A 19,259-nucleotide genomic window follows, 5' to 3' on the forward strand; every position below is an offset into this window, starting at 1 on the left:
ACGTGTAGATAAATCAGACTGACTTGCTGGGGTTGTACACGTCGATGTCCTCCATCAATAGTTTAATGGCAAATTTAAAGCCATTTAACTGCAGATTTGTCAGTATTGGGGCCAAGACTTAGGATACTCAAAATGTAGTATCCTAAGAGGTAGCTCAGGGATATAATCATTTGTACAAAAACATCACAATCCTACCATTTACGAGCCACGGTCCTAATAAAAGACAATTCTAAAAATAAGGGAAGGGCTTCAAACAGGACCGACAAACACAAATATCAACGTGTAAATAAATCCGACTGACTTGCTGGGGTTGTACACGTCGATGTCCTCCAGCAGCTGGGAGCTGAAGGAGGCGTTGGCCCCCTCGGTGCTCGCCAGGATCTTCAGCACGTGCCCGTTGTCTGAGCCCAGAAACACCACCGTGTGGTTCTTATTGGGCCCCGCGGACGTGTCCACCGCGATCTGGGTCAACTTGAACCTGGATTTAAAAAGAGAGACACAGAAACAAAGGCTTTTATTAAATAAAACAGTTTTGTAGAAGAAGTTGAAGATCGCAATTATTTTTGACTGATTTTGCAATTGTGATATCATTTGTGACATAGGCCTGGAGGAGGCGGAGGAGTGTTTGTTTGTCCAAAGCCGAATATGTGATGTGTGCAAAATGTGCAACACTTTCTCGTGTTTACCTAGTAATCGCAATTATTTTTGACTGATTTTGCAATTGTGATATCATTTGTGACATAAGAGGAAATGAGCATTTTGGAAGACATATATAAAAATGATCCTGATGTGATTTTTTTTTAAAGAGGATCGGTCACAAACATGGATTCTTAAAAGTCTGTTGAATACAATTAGTCGGCCCAGGTATGTCTGCAACAACACAACACTTCAGTCGGATATTTACACATATGTTGCATTTACCACATTTTGCACAAACCACCATTATCTATAATATTTAGGGAACAGTTGGGGGGGATGTGGAGTGGGAAAGGGGATCTTTGAAGCGTGTATTTTCTAAAATGAACGTTCCTTCAAGATGGCGTAACGGATAGTGGGCAAACAACGCCACATGTGTTGGTTCCCCATGATAAACAAAACAAACATGTGGGCTGAGTACTGAGCTCATTGTATTAAGCATCAGCGTGCAATCAATCACTTCATCTACCATCTTCCCTCCATCGCCCACATCCTGTAATCCATTAATTCATCCCCAAATCCACCCCTCCACCCACAGCCAGAGCATCGACTCTCCTTCCTGCTGCGGAGCCACTTTCCTCCACTCACCGACGTCTCTTTCTGAGCCCCAGTTCTCTCTGCTTGTCTTTATGAAAATGTCCAATTGAACAGTTTTCCATCTTATCTCCATATATGCCCCTCCCACACACCTGCTACCTCTGAGCTGGACTTACAGGGATATGCTGCACACTCTTTGAACCTAGCTTCTGTCTTTACAGGAGTAAGGACTGGTCTGTTCGTGGAAGCATCAAACAAAAACCCTTCCTGACCCACATGGTTCTGCTTTGAATACAAATGTACACGATGGAGCACCAACCCTGCTTCATATTCATCCACATCCCCCCCCTCACTTTTATTTTAGGTTATAGAGCTGAACCCTAACCCTTGTTGACGGAGTGACGAGGTTTTACTCTTCTTCTCTGCTTTTATTCTCCCCATACAACATAGCTTATATCCTGCTTCACACCAGCCTCATGCAGGTTACCATTAACATGTCAATTGTTTTTATATCATTTAGAGTCAGTACTATTTGTGTTTATCAATTGGACACTGCTTGAGTTTGTATCGTATAATAATGATCATGTTTCATTTCATTATTATTTTGTATTATTGTTTTATACATTTGAAATAAATCAAAATCAGAATACTTTATTTATATGCCGGGGGGATTTGGGTTTAGTGACAGTTTCTCCATACATGCCTAAATAAGATACAATACAACGGAATACAATTCAAGTAAAAAGTCCACATTTGACCTCGAGTACATGTCACAATATAAACACAATGTTGAATTAGTATTAATAGGATATGAATGCTGGATTGCACAGTGTGAAAGGTTCGGTTGCATCAGAGCTCAGAGTGATGACTGCAGGGTTCCTAGAGCTTCAGGTCATTTAGACTTAAGACTCTCTAACCCTTTCCTAATGCCTCTGAATTAAAATAAAGACGACAATCCTCTGTTGAAGTTCTCTTAATACTGAAGTTAGAACAATCTGTACGATGGGGAGTATTCAAATTGAGACACTCAGCCTCTCTTCAGCCTCTCTTCTCCCTCTCTCTCCCTGTCTTCTCTCCCTCTCTTCTCCCTCTCTCTCCTTCCTCTTCTCCCCCCTCTCTCCCCCTGTTTGCCCACATGGACCTGCCTGTGTGTCCCTGCTCTGACGGCCTGATGTGCTTCTGGTTAGATTTCATTTATCTGGTTTCTCTCTGGGGAGAGGCGAGGCAGATGTGATGTTTTTGGAGCCAGATGTGAGGCGGCACATGTTTCCCCAGTGAGGAGCCGCTGCCATGTGTGGCTGGCTGTCAGCCTGGCTCTGCTTCAGGAGGTGTGTGTGTGTCTTAGTCTGAATATGTGATGTGTATCTGCTATGTACAAACATGTCTGAAGTCTCTGCAGCACTGTCTGCAACACTTGACAACGATTCTACATTCAGCCCAACATCGTGTGATATCAGCACACACACACACACACACACACACACACACACACACACACACACACACACACACACACACACACACACACACACACACACACACACACACACACACACACACACACACACACACACACACACACACACACACACACACACACACACACACACACCACACACACACCACACACACACACACACACACCACACACACACACACACACACACACACACACACACACACACACACACACACACACACCACACACACACACACACACACACACACACACACACACACACACACACACACACACACACACACACACACACACACACACACACACACACACACACACACACACACACACACACACACGCACGTCAGCACTAGAGGAAGCCCCCCCCCCTCCTTGTGTGGTCTCTGGCGTTGGCAGAGATCGAGCGTTTCAGTAAATCCGATGGGTCTTAATGAGGAACATGGTTGTGTGTTCCACCTGAGCTCACTCATCGATACCAATCACAGCCCGAGTGAGGAAACCCTGCCGGTGTATTATTCAGAGATAGAAAATGATACCTGAATAATAGTCCTTACAGGAGAAAGCCTGAAGAGTATGTTCTCTTAAAAAAAACGTTTATACCGTATAAGTAAACGGCCATCTTTACATTGCTCATTCCAAGCTATAAACGGTACCAAGCCCAACATAATATACTAAATATACTAATTTATATAAATAGTTATCACCGCAATAAACCGCATTTAATTTAGTATTAATTTACATTATTTAATTTCATATTCTGTTCTTGTACATATCCCATATTCCATTGACATGTATATTAGGGCTGTGCAATTAATCGTATTTTAATCGCAATTACGATTTTGGCCTGCCACAATTACGAAAACAACATAATCGAAAAAAACAATTATTTTGCTTTGCTAGGTTGTGACAGTGCACTGCAACATATTTGATCTAATTTATTTGTATTTATCATATTTATATATGTTTAGTAGCTTGTTGAAGTGCGCTCCAAAATATTTGTTGATCTTGTTTATTGGTATTTATTATTTTGATATTATTTATTTAAATGTAGATATAAATGTATCATTTATTTTTGTATTGGTTTTTCAGTTGAATTATACGTTCAGGGAAATCAACAGTTAAAAAGATACTGCTCAAATTATTATTTGTATTTAAAAGTTCAATAAATGGATGTTTTCAAAGTCATGAATAATCGTATTTAATAATCGTGATATCAATTATTGACCAAAATAATCGTGATTATGATTTTTGCCATAATCGCACAGCCCTAATGTATATAGACTTTTTGCACTATTTTTGATTTTGTATTGTATTATATATGTTGCATTGTTGGAGGAGCTCAGGTCAGAAGAATGTCATTGCCATTTCTACAGTGCAGCTTTGTGCATATGTACAACCTTTGAATCTGAACACAGCTCGATAAGGAAGTGAATGCATCCTGATCAGGAGGCCTGGAGGAGGCGGAGGAGTGTTTGTTTGTCCAAAGCCGAATATGTGATGTGTGCAAAATGTGCGACACTTTCTAAACTCTAGGAATGAAGTGCACGCTAAAAGGCTCTTTGAGCATGTTTTCTCTCAGTGATCGTGCTGTTATGTTACATTGTTGTTGTTTGTTTTTCATGTATTGCGTCTTGATATTTGTCTATGTTGATGTTACACATGGAGCTGCTGTGATGCAAGTATTATCGTATCTTATTGTATCGTACCTGCTGGTGGTGCGGGTGAAGTAGGGTCTGTCGTTGACCGAGGGCACCGACTCGTCCATCAGCGGGTACGACTTGATGAAGGTCAGCGTGTCGTCGGGGAAGGTGGTGGACGACTTGTAGGCAGCGGCTGATCCCTCACCAGCGCAGCACCCAGGTCTGTAACGCAGAGAATGAACCGTCAGCAGTGAGATGTGAAAACACTGGCATCTGCAGCATGAGGTCTAAAACCACCAGACTCAGGGACAGTTTCATCCCACAGGCCATAAGACTGTTAAACACCTGAACTTTTCAAAGAACATCCATAACATTCATCTGTTTGCAACTTATATATATCAATATTACTTGTATATAGGCTATTCTTGCAATATCTATCTGTATTTACTTGCACTATTTTATCTGTTTTATTGTGTTGCACTGTGGGATGAGCCTGTGACCTAAGACAAAAGACAGCTTAATGTTACCTAAGAAGCATGCATAACAACGTATTAAAGATCGCCCAAGGTTGAGGTCTGAGATCAATGAGGGCAGCACAAACTGACAAACTGGGTCAAAGTTAAAGCCCAGGAAAATATTTCCCCAACAACCAGCAGTGACTAAAGATGTGAAAACACTGGCATCTGTTTGGTTCTGGGGACACGCAGGAGGGAAGAACAGGTGTCACGGCTTGTTGTTTTTTGCTCTGAGATGTTTGTGCAGAACAACAGCAGCTGCAAAAACGCCATTGTTAAAGGCAGACATTTTTTTTACATGTACTTGGAAAGTGACAGTTAGTTATTTAAAGATGTGTTTTCTCACCTTGGTTTTGGGACCTGATCCTCGGGAACAGGTGTCCACGCTGTCTCGCTGTTCCTCTGCTCTTTGAATTTGCCACTGAAGGCCTTCTCGATGTCGTCCATGTAGAAAGCGCACACTGCAGAGCCGGTGATGCTGTTAGAGACCAGAGAGGGAGATGGCATTAGAAAAGATGGGGACAAAGGTCTGTCAAAGTCTGGTGTGGCTTCTGTCTTTTGTATTAAGGAGAGCTCAGCATATAGCAAAACATGTACATGAAAATACTTGTTGTCATGCTTTTATCTTGCCTTTTTTTCCACCGTTTGCCTTAAATAATTGTATCGATTGTAAAGCAATATGTAACCTTGTAAGCACAGTTATAACATAAGAAGAAAACCCTTTATTTTTACATTTTTGTGGAGTGTTTATGTCAAGGAATAGATTAGAAAAACAACTAATTTTGTATATATTTGTCTACATTATATTACATTTTATTTACAGTAGCAGATGTATTATTCAAATAAACTTACAATAAATGCAATAAACAAGGAAATACAAACTCAGATCTTCAAGAAACCTGCATGACATGTCCTTCAAAATAAGCCATATCATTGTTAGTGCTGGTGCATTAGTCTGTATTGACTTACATTTTCTAAGTACTACATTTCTTTTGTGTTAGTTTGCCAGGATGCAAAGGAAACAGGTGGGTTTGAGTCTTAACAAATAACAAATGTATAGCTGGATAGGACTTTGCTATTCGTATATCTCTCCCAAAGAACAGAACATGCTCAAACCACAGCTGACATTGTGCAGAGACAACAACATGTTTCTAACCTGTTGGCCTGCGTGGTGAAGACCCCCAGCACGGCCGGCCGGTGGTTGATCTGCAGAACGTTTGTCAGCGACTGCAGAACATCGAAGTAGAAGAAGGAGTCTCCCGGCACGGAGCAGTTCAGACGGGCTTTGAGGAATGACGTCCAGTAACGTTCCAGCACCCTCGGGGAACCACCATTATCATTCTTACAGACACGAGCGACTCTGGAGAAAACCACCTGAGGGGACAGGAGGGGAAGATGCATTACTGCCAGAGATGGCAAACACATCCTTTCCTCAAGTAGAGGTACAGATACTCGTGTTTAAAAATACTCTGGTGAAAGTAGAAGTACTGACTAAACTTCTTTACTCAAGAAGGGGCTTTGAAATGTACTTCAGTAAAAAGTACCCATAACTAGCAGCTGTTTTAAAGAGTACCTGACCTCCCTTTATATTAATAGAACAATAATGTCATTGTTAGCTAATGAATGTTTCCATGCTGAACAACGGCAACATGACAACATTTTCATTGGTCCCTCTTCTTTAGAGAAGACCAGGAAATGATGGATACACGGATCGTGTTCAAATCAATAGGCACGCAATGACTCTAAGTAATAATGATCACGCCACCAAACACACATTCAAACTAAAGGAACCAGCCTGTTTGGAAAATGTAACAAGTAGAAAGTACAGGTATTTGTGTTCAACATGTAAGAAGTAGAAAGTACAGGTATTTGGGTTCAACATGTAAGAAGTAGAAAGTACAGGTATTTGTGTTCAAAGTGTAAGAAGTAGAAAGTACAGGTATTTGTGTTCAAAATGTAAGAAGTAGAAAGTACAGGTATTTGTGTTCAAAATGTAAGAAGTAGAAAGTACAGGTATTTGTGTTTAAAATGTAAGAAGTAGAAAGTACAGGTATTTGTGTTCAAAATGTAAGAAGTAGAAAGTACAGGTATTTGTGTTTAAAATGTAAGAAGTAGAAAGTACAGGTATTTGTGTTCAAAGTGTAAGAAGTAGAAAGTACAGGTATTTGTGTTCAAAATGTAAGAAGTAGAAAGTACAGGTATTTGTGTTCAAAATGTAAGAAGTAGAAAGTACAGGTATTTGTGTTCAAAATGTAAGAAGTCAAAGTAAAAAGTCGTCAGAAAAATAAGTAGTGGAGTAAAGTACTGATACCAGAAACATTTACTTAAGTACAGTAACAAAGTATTTGTACTCCACTACTTCCCACCTCTGCGTACGGCTGACAGATATCAATCATGTTTAGGAACAGGAAATAATTAGCAGACAATACAAGTGATTGTTAGCATGTGGCAAGAGATGTTGATTGACTGCATTCCACTCAAACAATTATGCAGACTCCACAAACCACAAGAGTGTCTGGTCTGAAGCCTCACCTTGCCAAGAGTGGTGTACTCCACTGCGATCTCACTCAAGAAGAAGTACACGTAGTTCCCATACTCGATAGCGTGCAGGAAATGGGGCTCTGTGGGAGGCAGGAGAGAAAACATGTGACATCTGTGAGGACTTATTCAGGGATTGACGTGTGCATCAAGAGCAGGCGGTTAGGGGAGCTGGTAAACACAAACGCTCAATTTGGACAATGGGCTCAGGAGAAATTTAGGGAGAGAGCGTTCAGAAATGGTACATTTACATATAAGGGCAGACAGATAAGGAAAACACACGTACTATCAGAGAGATAACAAAGCAGAGCTGGTAGTGGATCAGAGCTGATAAAAACACCTGTATATCTAAGATAAAGTCAGTCACTTCTACAGCTGAAGTTCAGCCGGCGGTACACATGACTAAAATACCTAAAACTTACAGTTTGTTTTGAGATCTGCAATCAGATTTTGTGGGTTGAGAAATGTATTTGAAGTGCTTGAGTAGCAAACATAAAAACCAAAAGGCTATTTTTGTCTGATGGAAGCAATAGAGTGGTGCAGGAACGAGTTAGCGTTAGCACTTCCACTTTCCCTCGTCACGAAGTCAATCATTTTCTTTTGTATGCATTCAGATGCTTGAAATAAGTTCTGTGGTTAACACAAGCTGAAGAGATTTTTAAATTTCTTTTCCACGTTTTAAATTACGTCAATAAATACCCTACTGGTGTCTTAAACAGCTGTTGCTAACGAGTTTCTAAATGAAATTACTAAACGTCATCACAGAGAAGATTAGCCACCTTTAGCTTAGCGGTGGTGACATGTAGGTTAGTGTATTGCTTGCCTTTGCATTTACACTTCAAATATTACAAAAATTGTGTTAATATGTGGAGATTATCCTGATGAACAATATATGTATGTTCATAAAAGTATCTTTAACAAAGGTTTTATTTTGTGCAATATTCCAAAATCCAATGGAGAAATCCCATTTACTTTGTGCTATGTGCTATGACGCTAACTTTGGGTCCTTCTACAAAAACACATCATCACTGCATTACCCTCGTCTTGACGTAGCTCCATGAGAAGGAACAAAGACACATTTAATGTCTTGATAGGATGGGAAATTAAATAGTTCTACACGCTCCCTTAAATGAGGATGACCAGGAAGGTAACTCTTGTGTGATGATTGACTGATCAAGAAATAATGGACCAATTTACTATAATTATGAGCTAATGAAAATGACAGCCTTGGTGAAAGTGCTGGGACGTAATCAAGCCTGTTGCACGGCGGTGTTCGAGAGCGATGTATCGATGGCCGAGCACAGACAGCAGCTTGGAGAAAACAAAGAAACTTCTGAAATGAATGTTAATCACTTCCTTCTGATACAATCTGCGACGGTGAGTACCAGGAGAAACGAGAAGCTGCTGCCTGAATGATTACTACAAAAGGGCAAGGAACGAGAAAAGATTTGAAAAGAGATTTGTTATCCTCTGAGCGCAGTGAATCCTGGCATTTTGCAGACTTGGAGAATATGATTCAAAATGGAAAAGCAATCACGACCAAACTTTAGTCTTTGACAGGTTCATATATCAGAGAAATAAGAAGCCGCCCAGTATTCAACCGCCACAACTGTATGCTATGTACCTAATGTTACACTTTATTTCACAGCATGGGTGAATACTTGATTCTGATTGGTCAATTTGGATATTCAATGCTCTGTTATTTCTAGATAGTAGACCGCTGTTAAGAACGCTCTGAACTGAGGGCAATGAAGTCATATTAGTCCGCAGAGAGAAGTCATTTAACATCAGCTGTGGCCAAAAACAGTGAGAAATCACAATAAAAATACTTTTTAAGAATTCATTTTTATATACTGAGGGTGCATTGACCCATGATGGCTGATGGAGGAAGTAAACACTAAAGGGAACAGCAGAAGAAGACAGACAGGAAGTAAACACTAAAGGGAACAGCAGAAGAAGACAGACAGGAAGTAAACACTAAAGGGAACAGCAGAAGAAGACGGTCAGGAAGTAAACACTAAAGGGAACCGTAGGAGAAGACAGACATGAAGTAAACACTAAAGGGAACATCAGAAGAAGACAGACAGGAAGTAAACACTAAAGGGAACAGCAGAAGAAGACAGACAGGAAGTAAACACTAAAGGGAACAGCAGAAGAAGACGGTCAGGAAGTAAACACTAAAGGGAACCGTAGGAGAAGACAGACATGAAGTAAACACTAAAGGGAACATCAGAAGAAGACAGTCAGGAAGTAAACACTAAAGGGAACCGTAGGAGAAGACAGTCAGGAAGTAAACACTAAAGGGAACAGCAGAAGAAGACAGACAGGAAGTACACACTAAAGGGAACCGTAGGAGAAGACGGACAGGAAGTAAACACTAAAGGGAACAGCAGAAGAAGACAGACAGTAAGTAAACACTAAAGGGAACAGCAGAAGAAGACAGACAGGAAGTAAACACTAAAGGGAACAGCAGAAGAAGACGGTCAGGAAGTAAACACTAAAGGGAACAGCAGAAGAAGACAGACAGGAAGTAAACACTAAAGGGAACAGCAGAAGAAGACAGGAAGTAAACACTAAAGGGAACAGCAGAAGAAGACAGACAGGAAGTACACACTAAAGGGAACCGTAGGAGAAGACGGACAGGAAGTAAACACTAAAGGGAACAGCAGAAGAAGACAGACAGTAAGTAAACACTAAAGGGAACAGCAGAAGAAGACAGACAGGAAGTAAACACTAAAGGGAACAGCAGAAGAAGACGGTCAGGAAGTAAACACTAAAGGGAACCGTAGGAGAAGACAGACAGGAAGTAAACACTAAAGGGAACAGCAGAAGAAGACAGACAGGAAGTAAACACTAAAGGGAACAGCAGAAGAAGACGGACAGGAAGTAAACACTAAAGGGAACAGCAGAAGAAGACGGACAGGAAGTAAACACTAAAGGGAACACAGTATGGGCTCTTGCGGTGTTTAAAGACTGGTTCATGGAAAATAAAATGTGAACAGACTTGATCAGTTACAGAAAACCTCTTTCAGTGCTGCGGTAATCTCTTTGTCACATTTTAAATCAATATAATCATTGTTTAAGTCAGTTTCGTGAGTCATATTGTTGGTTTATTAAGTACGCAGCAGTGTAACAGGTGGGATTATTTGCAGCTTTGCTCCGGGATCCTTCTCACATTAATGAGCGGCTCACTGCACATTATAATATCTTCTTTCACATGCTGTTCGCTCACCTCTCAGCCATTTGGAGTCGTACTTGACGGTACGCAGCACTGGGCTGCTTTCTCCAAGACTTCGGTAAATCACTGCATCGCTCGCCAAGAAGTCTGTCATGGTGGCCGAGTAGAAATCACCACCTGAGATAAGAAAAAAAGACAGAAAAAGCTGATTTGATATTACATTGTCAGGGATCATAACACCCAGGAACAACCCACTTCTTTGAAGCGTCTATTTTGGTCACAGGTGACTTTTATTCTGCCCTTTAGAAAGAGGCAGATGATAGCCGATGTAGGAGAAAGTGTCACTTTTAATAACACCCTGTGTGAACTTTGCATAAATGTCAGTGGAAACCTGGCAGGAGCGAGTCTGGCTCTGCCTTCACTCTCGCTGAACTCGACCCCGACATGTTCACACAGTATCAGCTTCTCTCTGCTATCATTAGTACAGAAAACCCAACCGCACATTAAAGTCCATCGAGGGGCAACTTCAGATTACAGCCTGGGATAAAAGTGAGCACTCATACTTAATCACCCAGATAAATGACGAAGGGTGTAGCTGTAGTTAACATGTAGTTAAGTTTAGTAGTATATATTTATTTTTAACATTCTCAGAGGTAATTTTCTTCTTCCACTTTTGTAATATGTATAAACAAGGGGTCTCCAACCTTTCTTGATCAGAGAGCTACTTTGAAAAAATTAGAGCTACTTTCATCACATCGCTTACATTCATTCACATAGCACTCATCAGTTGTACTTTTGTACACGTGTGAAATTGCAATACCCAAAGCTTATCAAAAATCTTAACTTCAGCGTAAAGCGATTATGTTTTTTGGTTATTCTTAAAAATGATGACATCAATTGTATTGTGATTTTCAACATGTATTTTATTCTCTTTCTTATTATTTTGTGGTATTGTAATGTTCATTTATTTCCTGGACATGACCTTGTTAAATTCTTACCTTGAAACTTGACATTTTTCTTATACGTTTTGAAACTTATTTATCAAAATGTCTGAAGATCAATGAGATCACAGGTCTATGAATAAGACGTGATGTGTATGGACAACTCAGGGGTGGGATACTTTAATATAAGTTATGATTTCTGCATATATATCAATATTGAATGGGAAAATAAGTATTTAATGACCCCAACAATATTGGTAATGCATGTACAGGACCTTTTATCAGAGATATTTTAGGCAACCAATGCAAAGGTTTCTTTAAAAAAAGAACTGTTCTCATAAAATAATACATGCAAAAATGACTTTTTAATCTTGTATAAGTAATGCAACGAGTCACAGCGAACATCAAGTGTGCATTCATCTCTGTCAAAGCTACATTATCATTTTGAAGAAATGTAAGTAGTTTAAAATCAATAAGCATTCGAACTGCATTAATGTCAAACTGAAAAAAGTTCACTGAAGTTTGAAATGTTTAGCAAAAATATGACGTATATAGAATTTCTCTCAAACTCAATGCTGTAATAACTAGTAAGGTCTAAACCCCTCCGTAGAGAATACAAAAAAGATTTGTGTTTAAATAAAAAACACTTTTGATTAAATTATGACATTCAGGACCTTTAACATTTTAAAATGTTTGACTGGCTCTCTTCACTAAACCATCACCGGAAGATTCTCGAAAGGCAGATAGGCATTACTTACAATTGTATTCACCCTCACATATTGTGACAATTACCGGTGAAAACTTCCTTTTTAACGTCAATAAACACCGGTTTAAAAACCAACCAATATAAATAAGACTGATGAGATAGTTTGTTTGTAACATGTAGTAGTTAGGGTAAGTCACCCCCTGGTATTTGGTTAGTTTTAGGTGTTTTTTTTTTACTTGTAATGCGTCTAAACCAGGGGTGTCAAACTCAAATACACAGTGGGCCAAAATAAAAACATCGGTACTAGGGCCGGACTGGTTCAATGTTTATTGCAGAACTTATTGAAATGAACTTATTGCACATATTAAACCTGGAACTAACAAAGCTTAAATTATTGCCTATAAAAACAACATTAAATAATCAGTTGCATTCATTTCTTATGGCTCTATCTGCAGAGTCATTTCTTATGATTACATTTCTCCACAGGCCAACAACAGCTTCAAAAAAACTATTCCCCTCAAAGAAAAAACCAAACATGTCCTGTTGTCGCAAGTAAAAAAGTGCAGAAGGAAACATCCATTAAACTCAGTGTGCTACTCTGTGATGCTAGTTCAAGCCAGATACTTGGCATCTCATCTTGGGTGCAAGTTCATCAATGTTTGGGGTCAGGCTCTGAGCTGAGGAAACCCTCAGGATGGAGTGAAGGTGTGTGTGCAATATACCGGCGGGCCAGATCTAATAGTAATTAGAAATTATCCTGCAGGCCGAAATTAAATCCACCAAGGGCCTGATTTGTCCCCCGGGCCTTGAGTTTGACACATGTGGTCTAAACTGTCTCTAATGTTACTAATACATCATCTAAATACTTTGTGTTTGGTGTTTGACCCCTTTCCTCAAGCTTAGTTTAGCTTATCAGTGTGTCCCAATTTCAAATCTTCATTCTGTCTTATACTTGATTATTGAACTTTTTGTCAATACATTGAATTGAAATGTGGGAATCTTAATAAAACGGGAACATTGAGGACACTGAAGAGGAGGAAGGGCACAGATCAGACGCTGTGGGAGTTGAACATGTGTTTTAAAAAAAAATTAAATCACAAGACTTTTCATTGCTCAAATGACTCACCTGCAAAAAGGCCGACGTTGGACTGGCGGGACTCAAAGGGGCATCGAGCCTGTCCCACCACCTCCTCCCCCTCCTGCTCCAGAGTGGACATCTACGTCAGACAGGACACAAGGGAATACTTTATTAGTCCATATACACAACTGTAAGGCTAACCTAATTTAGACAAATGGACATAAAAAGACAGAGAATGAACACAGCGTTACGGTTTACACCCACGAGGTCATGGCTGCAAAAAATCAATAAAACAAAAGTATTTTATGTGGGTTACCAAATCAATCTGTGACGATGAAAGGCAACACATGCATCATTAAGATTAGTTTTATTTGATGTTTGTTATGCGAGTAGGTTCCATAAATAAACTGTAATGTGGAGGTCCTGCTGTCTCGAGCGGAGAGGATAGTTTATCTCTCAGCCGCAGATATTTAGCTGCTATTTTCCAACACGCTGTTAACAAGGTTGTAAAGCTCAGATACAACAATGAGTAAAACCCAGCAGAGTGTGTGTGTGTGTGTGTGTGTGTGTGTGTGTGTGTGTGTGTGTGTGTGTGTGTGTGTGTGAGAGAGTGTGTGTGTGTGAGAGAGTGTGTGGAGGGAGCATGCAGAGCAGATTCAACACCCTGTGAAGTAACAAGGTGACACACAATAACACACACACCACTTAAACAGTCCATTAACACGTGGCGTTATTTATGTGATGCTGTTTCCCCTCCTTAGACACAATCAGTGTGTGTTCTTTTATTGTGTTTTTATACAAGACCTTCAAGAGGACATGTCCTGCTCATTTTCAGGTTGTCTCTCCTGGGACATGTCTCCATGCTTTAATGTTCAAAAAGCTCTTTATTTTTCTCATACTGCCTGTCTCTTTTCACCCTCTGTCTGAAACCAGAGCCCAGTCTGTTCTGACTGGTTAGCTGGCTGGCTCTGTTGTGATTGGATGTCCCGCCCCTTAGCCTATCACGTAATGCGTTGGAGAACAGGGAACACCCCAAAAAGCATAATAGGGCCTCTTTAAGCTGTGTGTTCTGAGACGATTATCAAAGTTTCCGATATCAAAATGTTCCGGACTAAGTAAACAAAGGAGTCCGATGGAGGAGTTTCAGGCATGGGAACACAATGATTTTAACCTTTGCAGGCCATTTACATTCAGAAATACCAATATAACACACTACAGGAAAGGGAAACCCCCCAAAAAACACAACAGGGCCTCTTTAAGGTTAATCTTATGTAGAGAGGAGGCGGACCAAATGGGAAAACTTGTACAAACTATCTAAGGCTGTGCCAGAATATCAACAACTCACTTTTAATGGGACTTCCATTCAGTAAATTATTCCACATGAGGATAATCAATAATGTTATCCTTGTCTGTGTTTTGTGAATGATGTTTCTGTTGCTGATTATTTTAGTTGTATGCGTCTTGTTTAGTTTGGTAAGTGCTGTAAGTCATCGTGGTCTGCCAAGAGACTTTAGATGCAAATTAGCTTGAAACTAATTCTGGCACAATGGAGCTCATCAACTTATTGGCAATTCAGAAATGTACACCTCCTTCTGTTGTTGTTAAAAAGACTAAGCGTCACAGCAGCCTTTTTTAAACCGTTTTATGATTACTTACTTAGTTTAAAAACTGCAAAGAACTTTACTCAAAGAAAGTGAGGTGTCACAACAAAAGTTTGGGATAAATGATAGCTGCACACATGGGCTGATAAGTTCATTATTATTAATGGTGCATTGTGTTTTAAATACTGTCAGATGTCCTTCTTACCATCTCCATCTGTCACAGGAGGCACATTATAAAAAGTATTTGTTTGAGTTTATCACCACAGAGGAAGAGATGGTTGCTTTAGTGCTGCAGATAGCTGTTACCATCTTTCAAAAGTGGATCTAAGCACCAAAATGTCCGTGTTTATCCATCTGGGGACATTTATTCAAAATCAACACCCAGTTGGCCACTTGAATTTTACGACTGTTTTACGAAGATGTCTGCCATTTCCAGGCGAGAAAACAGTATTTTATCACACAATTGTAGCCATTGGATACATTTCTGAACCGTTTTTCAAGTCAAATGTACAATTTAGAAACTTCTTCAGAGCTTGGATGTGTCATTTTAGGCCCGAAATGTTAAAATGAATATGTAAAACACTGGCACATTGCATAAAACATGTATTATTTCACGCATCAACAGGAATTAAAATCTTATTTCCGTGTGAAACGTAAAATGAGGTAATAGAGCAAATAGCAAAAATATAACTTTCCGCATGACCTCTACATTCTCTGAGAAATCCGTGCTAAGATTTTAAAGGGGTCACGTGTTTACACCTCTGAACCTGACGCAACCGAACACAACCGCGCTGCCCTACATATCGCTGCTGAGGAGCCTCTATTGGATCCTCCTGCAGCAACAACGATGGTGCAATTTGGACATGAATAAAACATATCAAAGAGGGCAAAGACTGAGAGCTTGTAATGTGTTTTCCAGTTTGGCTTCACAACAGGAAGCAGCAACACAAGAGACACGGGACGGAGAGAACAAAGGACAGCGGGGAACTCATTCATGTCAATTATTTGATCAGTGGGACACAAAATGTTAACATCGATTATGATTTGTTGCCATGGTAGTTACACTTATTCTAGCTTTTTAGTGCTCATTTTCAGGTTCATAATTGTATTTTGTGCCTCTTCTGTGACCATTTCCATGCTTTAATGTTCAAAAAGCTCTTTATTTGTCTCATACTGCCTGTGCTGTAGGGCTGCACGATTAATCTTCTTGTGTGTCAGTCATCCACATCAATCACAAGAAGTGCTGTGCTCCACATGTAATAGCCATTGTTAACCAATCAGAAGTGGCCCAAGGTAACTACGCATACGCCCAACAACAACACTGCACGCGAAACGCCCATGTGTGAAGACGTTTCTAGCAACATTCATGGTGTGGATAAATGGCTTCAGCCGAGCCAGAAGCAACGTTGGACAATTTAGGTACAATCAGTGAAGAGTCTGTGCAACTGGGTCAGAGAAAAAGACCTGCAGGTGTGTGTGCGCGTGTGTCTGTGTGTGTGTGTGTGTTTTATCTATGGAAACACTCTCCTGTGGATGTCCTTTTAGATTATATATATATAGCAAATTGAATTGCAATCGCAATATCTGTCAGAAAAATCGCAATTAGATTATTTCCCCGAATCGTGCAGCAGCTCCTCTGTTCACCCTCTCTCTGAAACCAGAGCCCAGTCTGCTCTGATTTTAAGGAGGGATTATTATATTCCTCTAAAATAAACATCATATAAGACCAGGAGAGTTCTACGAAAAATCAAGTCATGGAATATTATTAGCAGAGTCTCTAATTAGATTTGTGCTCCTGAAAACACAATTACGTTTGGTTTTAAATCTGATTACAGTGTTGACCAGACTCCTCTCCTGCAGAGTGACATGATTTGAAAGTGAAACAGCAGTTCGTTAATCTTAAAAAGTAAACAGACGTCGGAGAGAAAGGAGGAGTGGATGAACCTGTAGTGACTGCAGACAGATGGATTTGACGCTTTAAGGTTTTGTTGTATAACAAACGCATGTTGAAGACAGCCTGTCTACAGAGCAGCTGGTCAGTGAAGATGCATGGTCATGGTACACACACACACACACACACACACACACACACACACACACACACACACACACACACACACACACACACACACACACACACACACACACACACACACACACACACACACACACACACACACACACACACACACACACACACACACACACACACACACACACACACACACACACACACACACACACACACACACACACACACACACACACACACACACACACACACACACACACACACACACACACACACACACACACACACACGGGAAACAGACGCAGCAGGGGAGATGATGGGGGAGATGCAAAAAGAAGAATGTGTGATAGGATGGAGGCCTGTATGCAGTTCTTAAAGTATTGTACATCAATCTCTCTCCTGTGTTAACCTCTGCAGCTGAGCAGTGACACTGAGCAGGTCCGCTGTGACACCTGAGGGATGATGGGATGCAGGGAGGTATTTAACTGGTTATATCAGTCTATGCACATGCTGCATTTAGTTTTTTATCTACTATTGCAACTTATTAGATTGTTTATGTTCGCACCACCAGACACCAAAGCACATTCTTTGTATGTGTAAACGTACCTGGCAATAAGCTTGATTCTGATCCTGATAAGCCCCAACATAGACTGGGAAATATTTCTTAAATGGTCCAAGATCATATCTAATGTGAAGAATATTTAGGAGTTTTAACATGTATCTGGGAAGTGTCTTTGAGAACGTTTTAATTAATATGACACATTTATTGATGTCTTTTGAAATATAATTTGCCTCTATATTTTAAAAGTTCGTTATAAAAGGTTTGACCATTTTGCAATAGGTTAAAAGCAAACGTGGCTTATGATGATATTTCCCCAATTTGATGTGAATGGTCAGACGTGTTGAGGAATCATTTCCCCTACATGTCATCTTTCTCCCTCTGACGCAGATGCCCAGCCTTGAGCAGCCGTTATCTCCCTTAAGGAGGGGCTGCCCTAGCAAGTTGTTGTTGTTGCAACTCGGTCGGTCAGAGATAGTCATTGTTGTGGGACAGCTGGAACACATCCTTCTCGAGGTGTAGATGACCCCGAGCCATAACTGACAACAAATGTGATTCAGTGTTCTCAGCTGTTTAGTCTATCTAATGAAGAATGTTGATTATCACACTCTGAACTAGTTAAAACCTGGAGCTACAGGAGGGGTCTTCAGAATTGATTGTGGCCTCTCAACCGTGTGGTCAACTCGTGGCCCGTGACATGTCGTGTGAATTCTCCGGCCGAAGCTCCAAATAAACCGTCAGTGTTTGCCATCAAAGCTCCAGCTCTCCATCGTGTCTCTCTCTGAGTCCTGACTCCATCAAAGCTCCAGCTCTCCATCGTGTCTCTCTTAGTCCTGACTCCATCAAAGCTCCAGCTCTCCTCGTGTCTCTCTCTGAGTCCTGACTCCATCAAAGCTCCAGCTCTCCATCGTGTCTCTCTTAGTCCTGACTCCATCAAAGCTCCAGCTCTCCTCGTGTCTCTCTCTGAGTCCTGACTCCATCAAAGCTCCAGCTCTCCATCGTGTCTCTCTCTGAGTCCTGACTCCATCAAAGCTCCAGCTCTCCATCGTGTCTCTCTCTGAGTCCTGACTCCATCAAAGCTCCAGCTCTCCTCGTGTCTCTCTCTGAGTCCTGACTCCATCAAAGCTCCAGCTCTCCATCGTGTCTCCTCGAGTCCTGACTCCATCAAAGCTCCAGCTCTCCATCGTGTCTCTCGGAGTCCTGACTCCATCAAAGCTCCAGCTCTCCATCGTGTCTCTCTGAGTCCTGACTCCATCAAAGCTCCAGCTCTCCATCGTGTCTCTCTCTGAGTCCTGACTCCATCAAAGCTCCAGCTCTCCATCGTGTCTCTCTGAGTCCTGACCATCAAAGCTCCAGCTCTCCATCGTGTCTCTCTCTGAGTCCTGACCATCAAAGCTCCAGCTCTCATCGTGTCTCTCTGAGTCCTGACTCCATCAAAGCTCCAGCTCTATCGTCTCTCTCTGAGTCCTGACTCCATCAAAGCTCCAGCTCTCCTCGTCTCTCTCTGAGTCCTGACTCCATCAAAGCTCCAGCTCTCCATCGTGTCTCTCTGAGTCCTGACTCCATCAAAGCTCCAGCTCTCCATCGTGTCTCTCTCTGAGTCCTGACTCCATCAAAGCTCCAGCTCTCCATCGTGTCTCTCTGAGTCCTGACTCCATCAAAGCTCCAGCTCTCCATCGTGTCTCTCTCTGAGTCCTGACTCCATCAAAGCTCCAGCTCTCCTCGTCTCTCTCTGAGTCCTGACTCCATCAAAGCTCC

At 41.0% G+C, this 19,259-nt stretch overlaps 1 protein-coding gene across 4 annotated transcripts in view; it reads right to left on the reverse strand.

Annotated features, from left to right (window-relative positions):
• The window catches only part of sema6e (sema domain, transmembrane domain (TM), and cytoplasmic domain, (semaphorin) 6E), a 180,398-nt gene that overhangs the window by 45,745 nt on the left and 115,394 nt on the right, over nt 1–19,259 (reverse strand). For all 4 annotated transcript variants that reach the window (XM_034145698.1, XM_034145695.1, XM_034145696.1 and 1 more), the window contains 7 exons: nt 13,358–13,448; nt 10,639–10,761; nt 7,401–7,489; nt 6,025–6,242; nt 5,215–5,346; nt 4,420–4,575; nt 302–478 (listed from right to left, as the gene is read on the reverse strand). In XM_034145698.1, coding sequence (XP_034001589.1) covers nt 302–478; nt 4,420–4,575; nt 5,215–5,346; nt 6,025–6,242; nt 7,401–7,489; nt 10,639–10,761; nt 13,358–13,448 — 986 coding nt within the window. The remainder of the gene's footprint in view (nt 1–301; nt 479–4,419; nt 4,576–5,214; nt 5,347–6,024; nt 6,243–7,400; nt 7,490–10,638; nt 10,762–13,357; nt 13,449–19,259) is intronic.

Source organism: Trematomus bernacchii, unplaced genomic scaffold (genome assembly GCF_902827165.1).
Source record: "Trematomus bernacchii unplaced genomic scaffold, fTreBer1.1, whole genome shotgun sequence".
NCBI classification, from domain to species: Eukaryota; Metazoa; Chordata; class Actinopteri; order Perciformes; family Nototheniidae; genus Trematomus; species Trematomus bernacchii.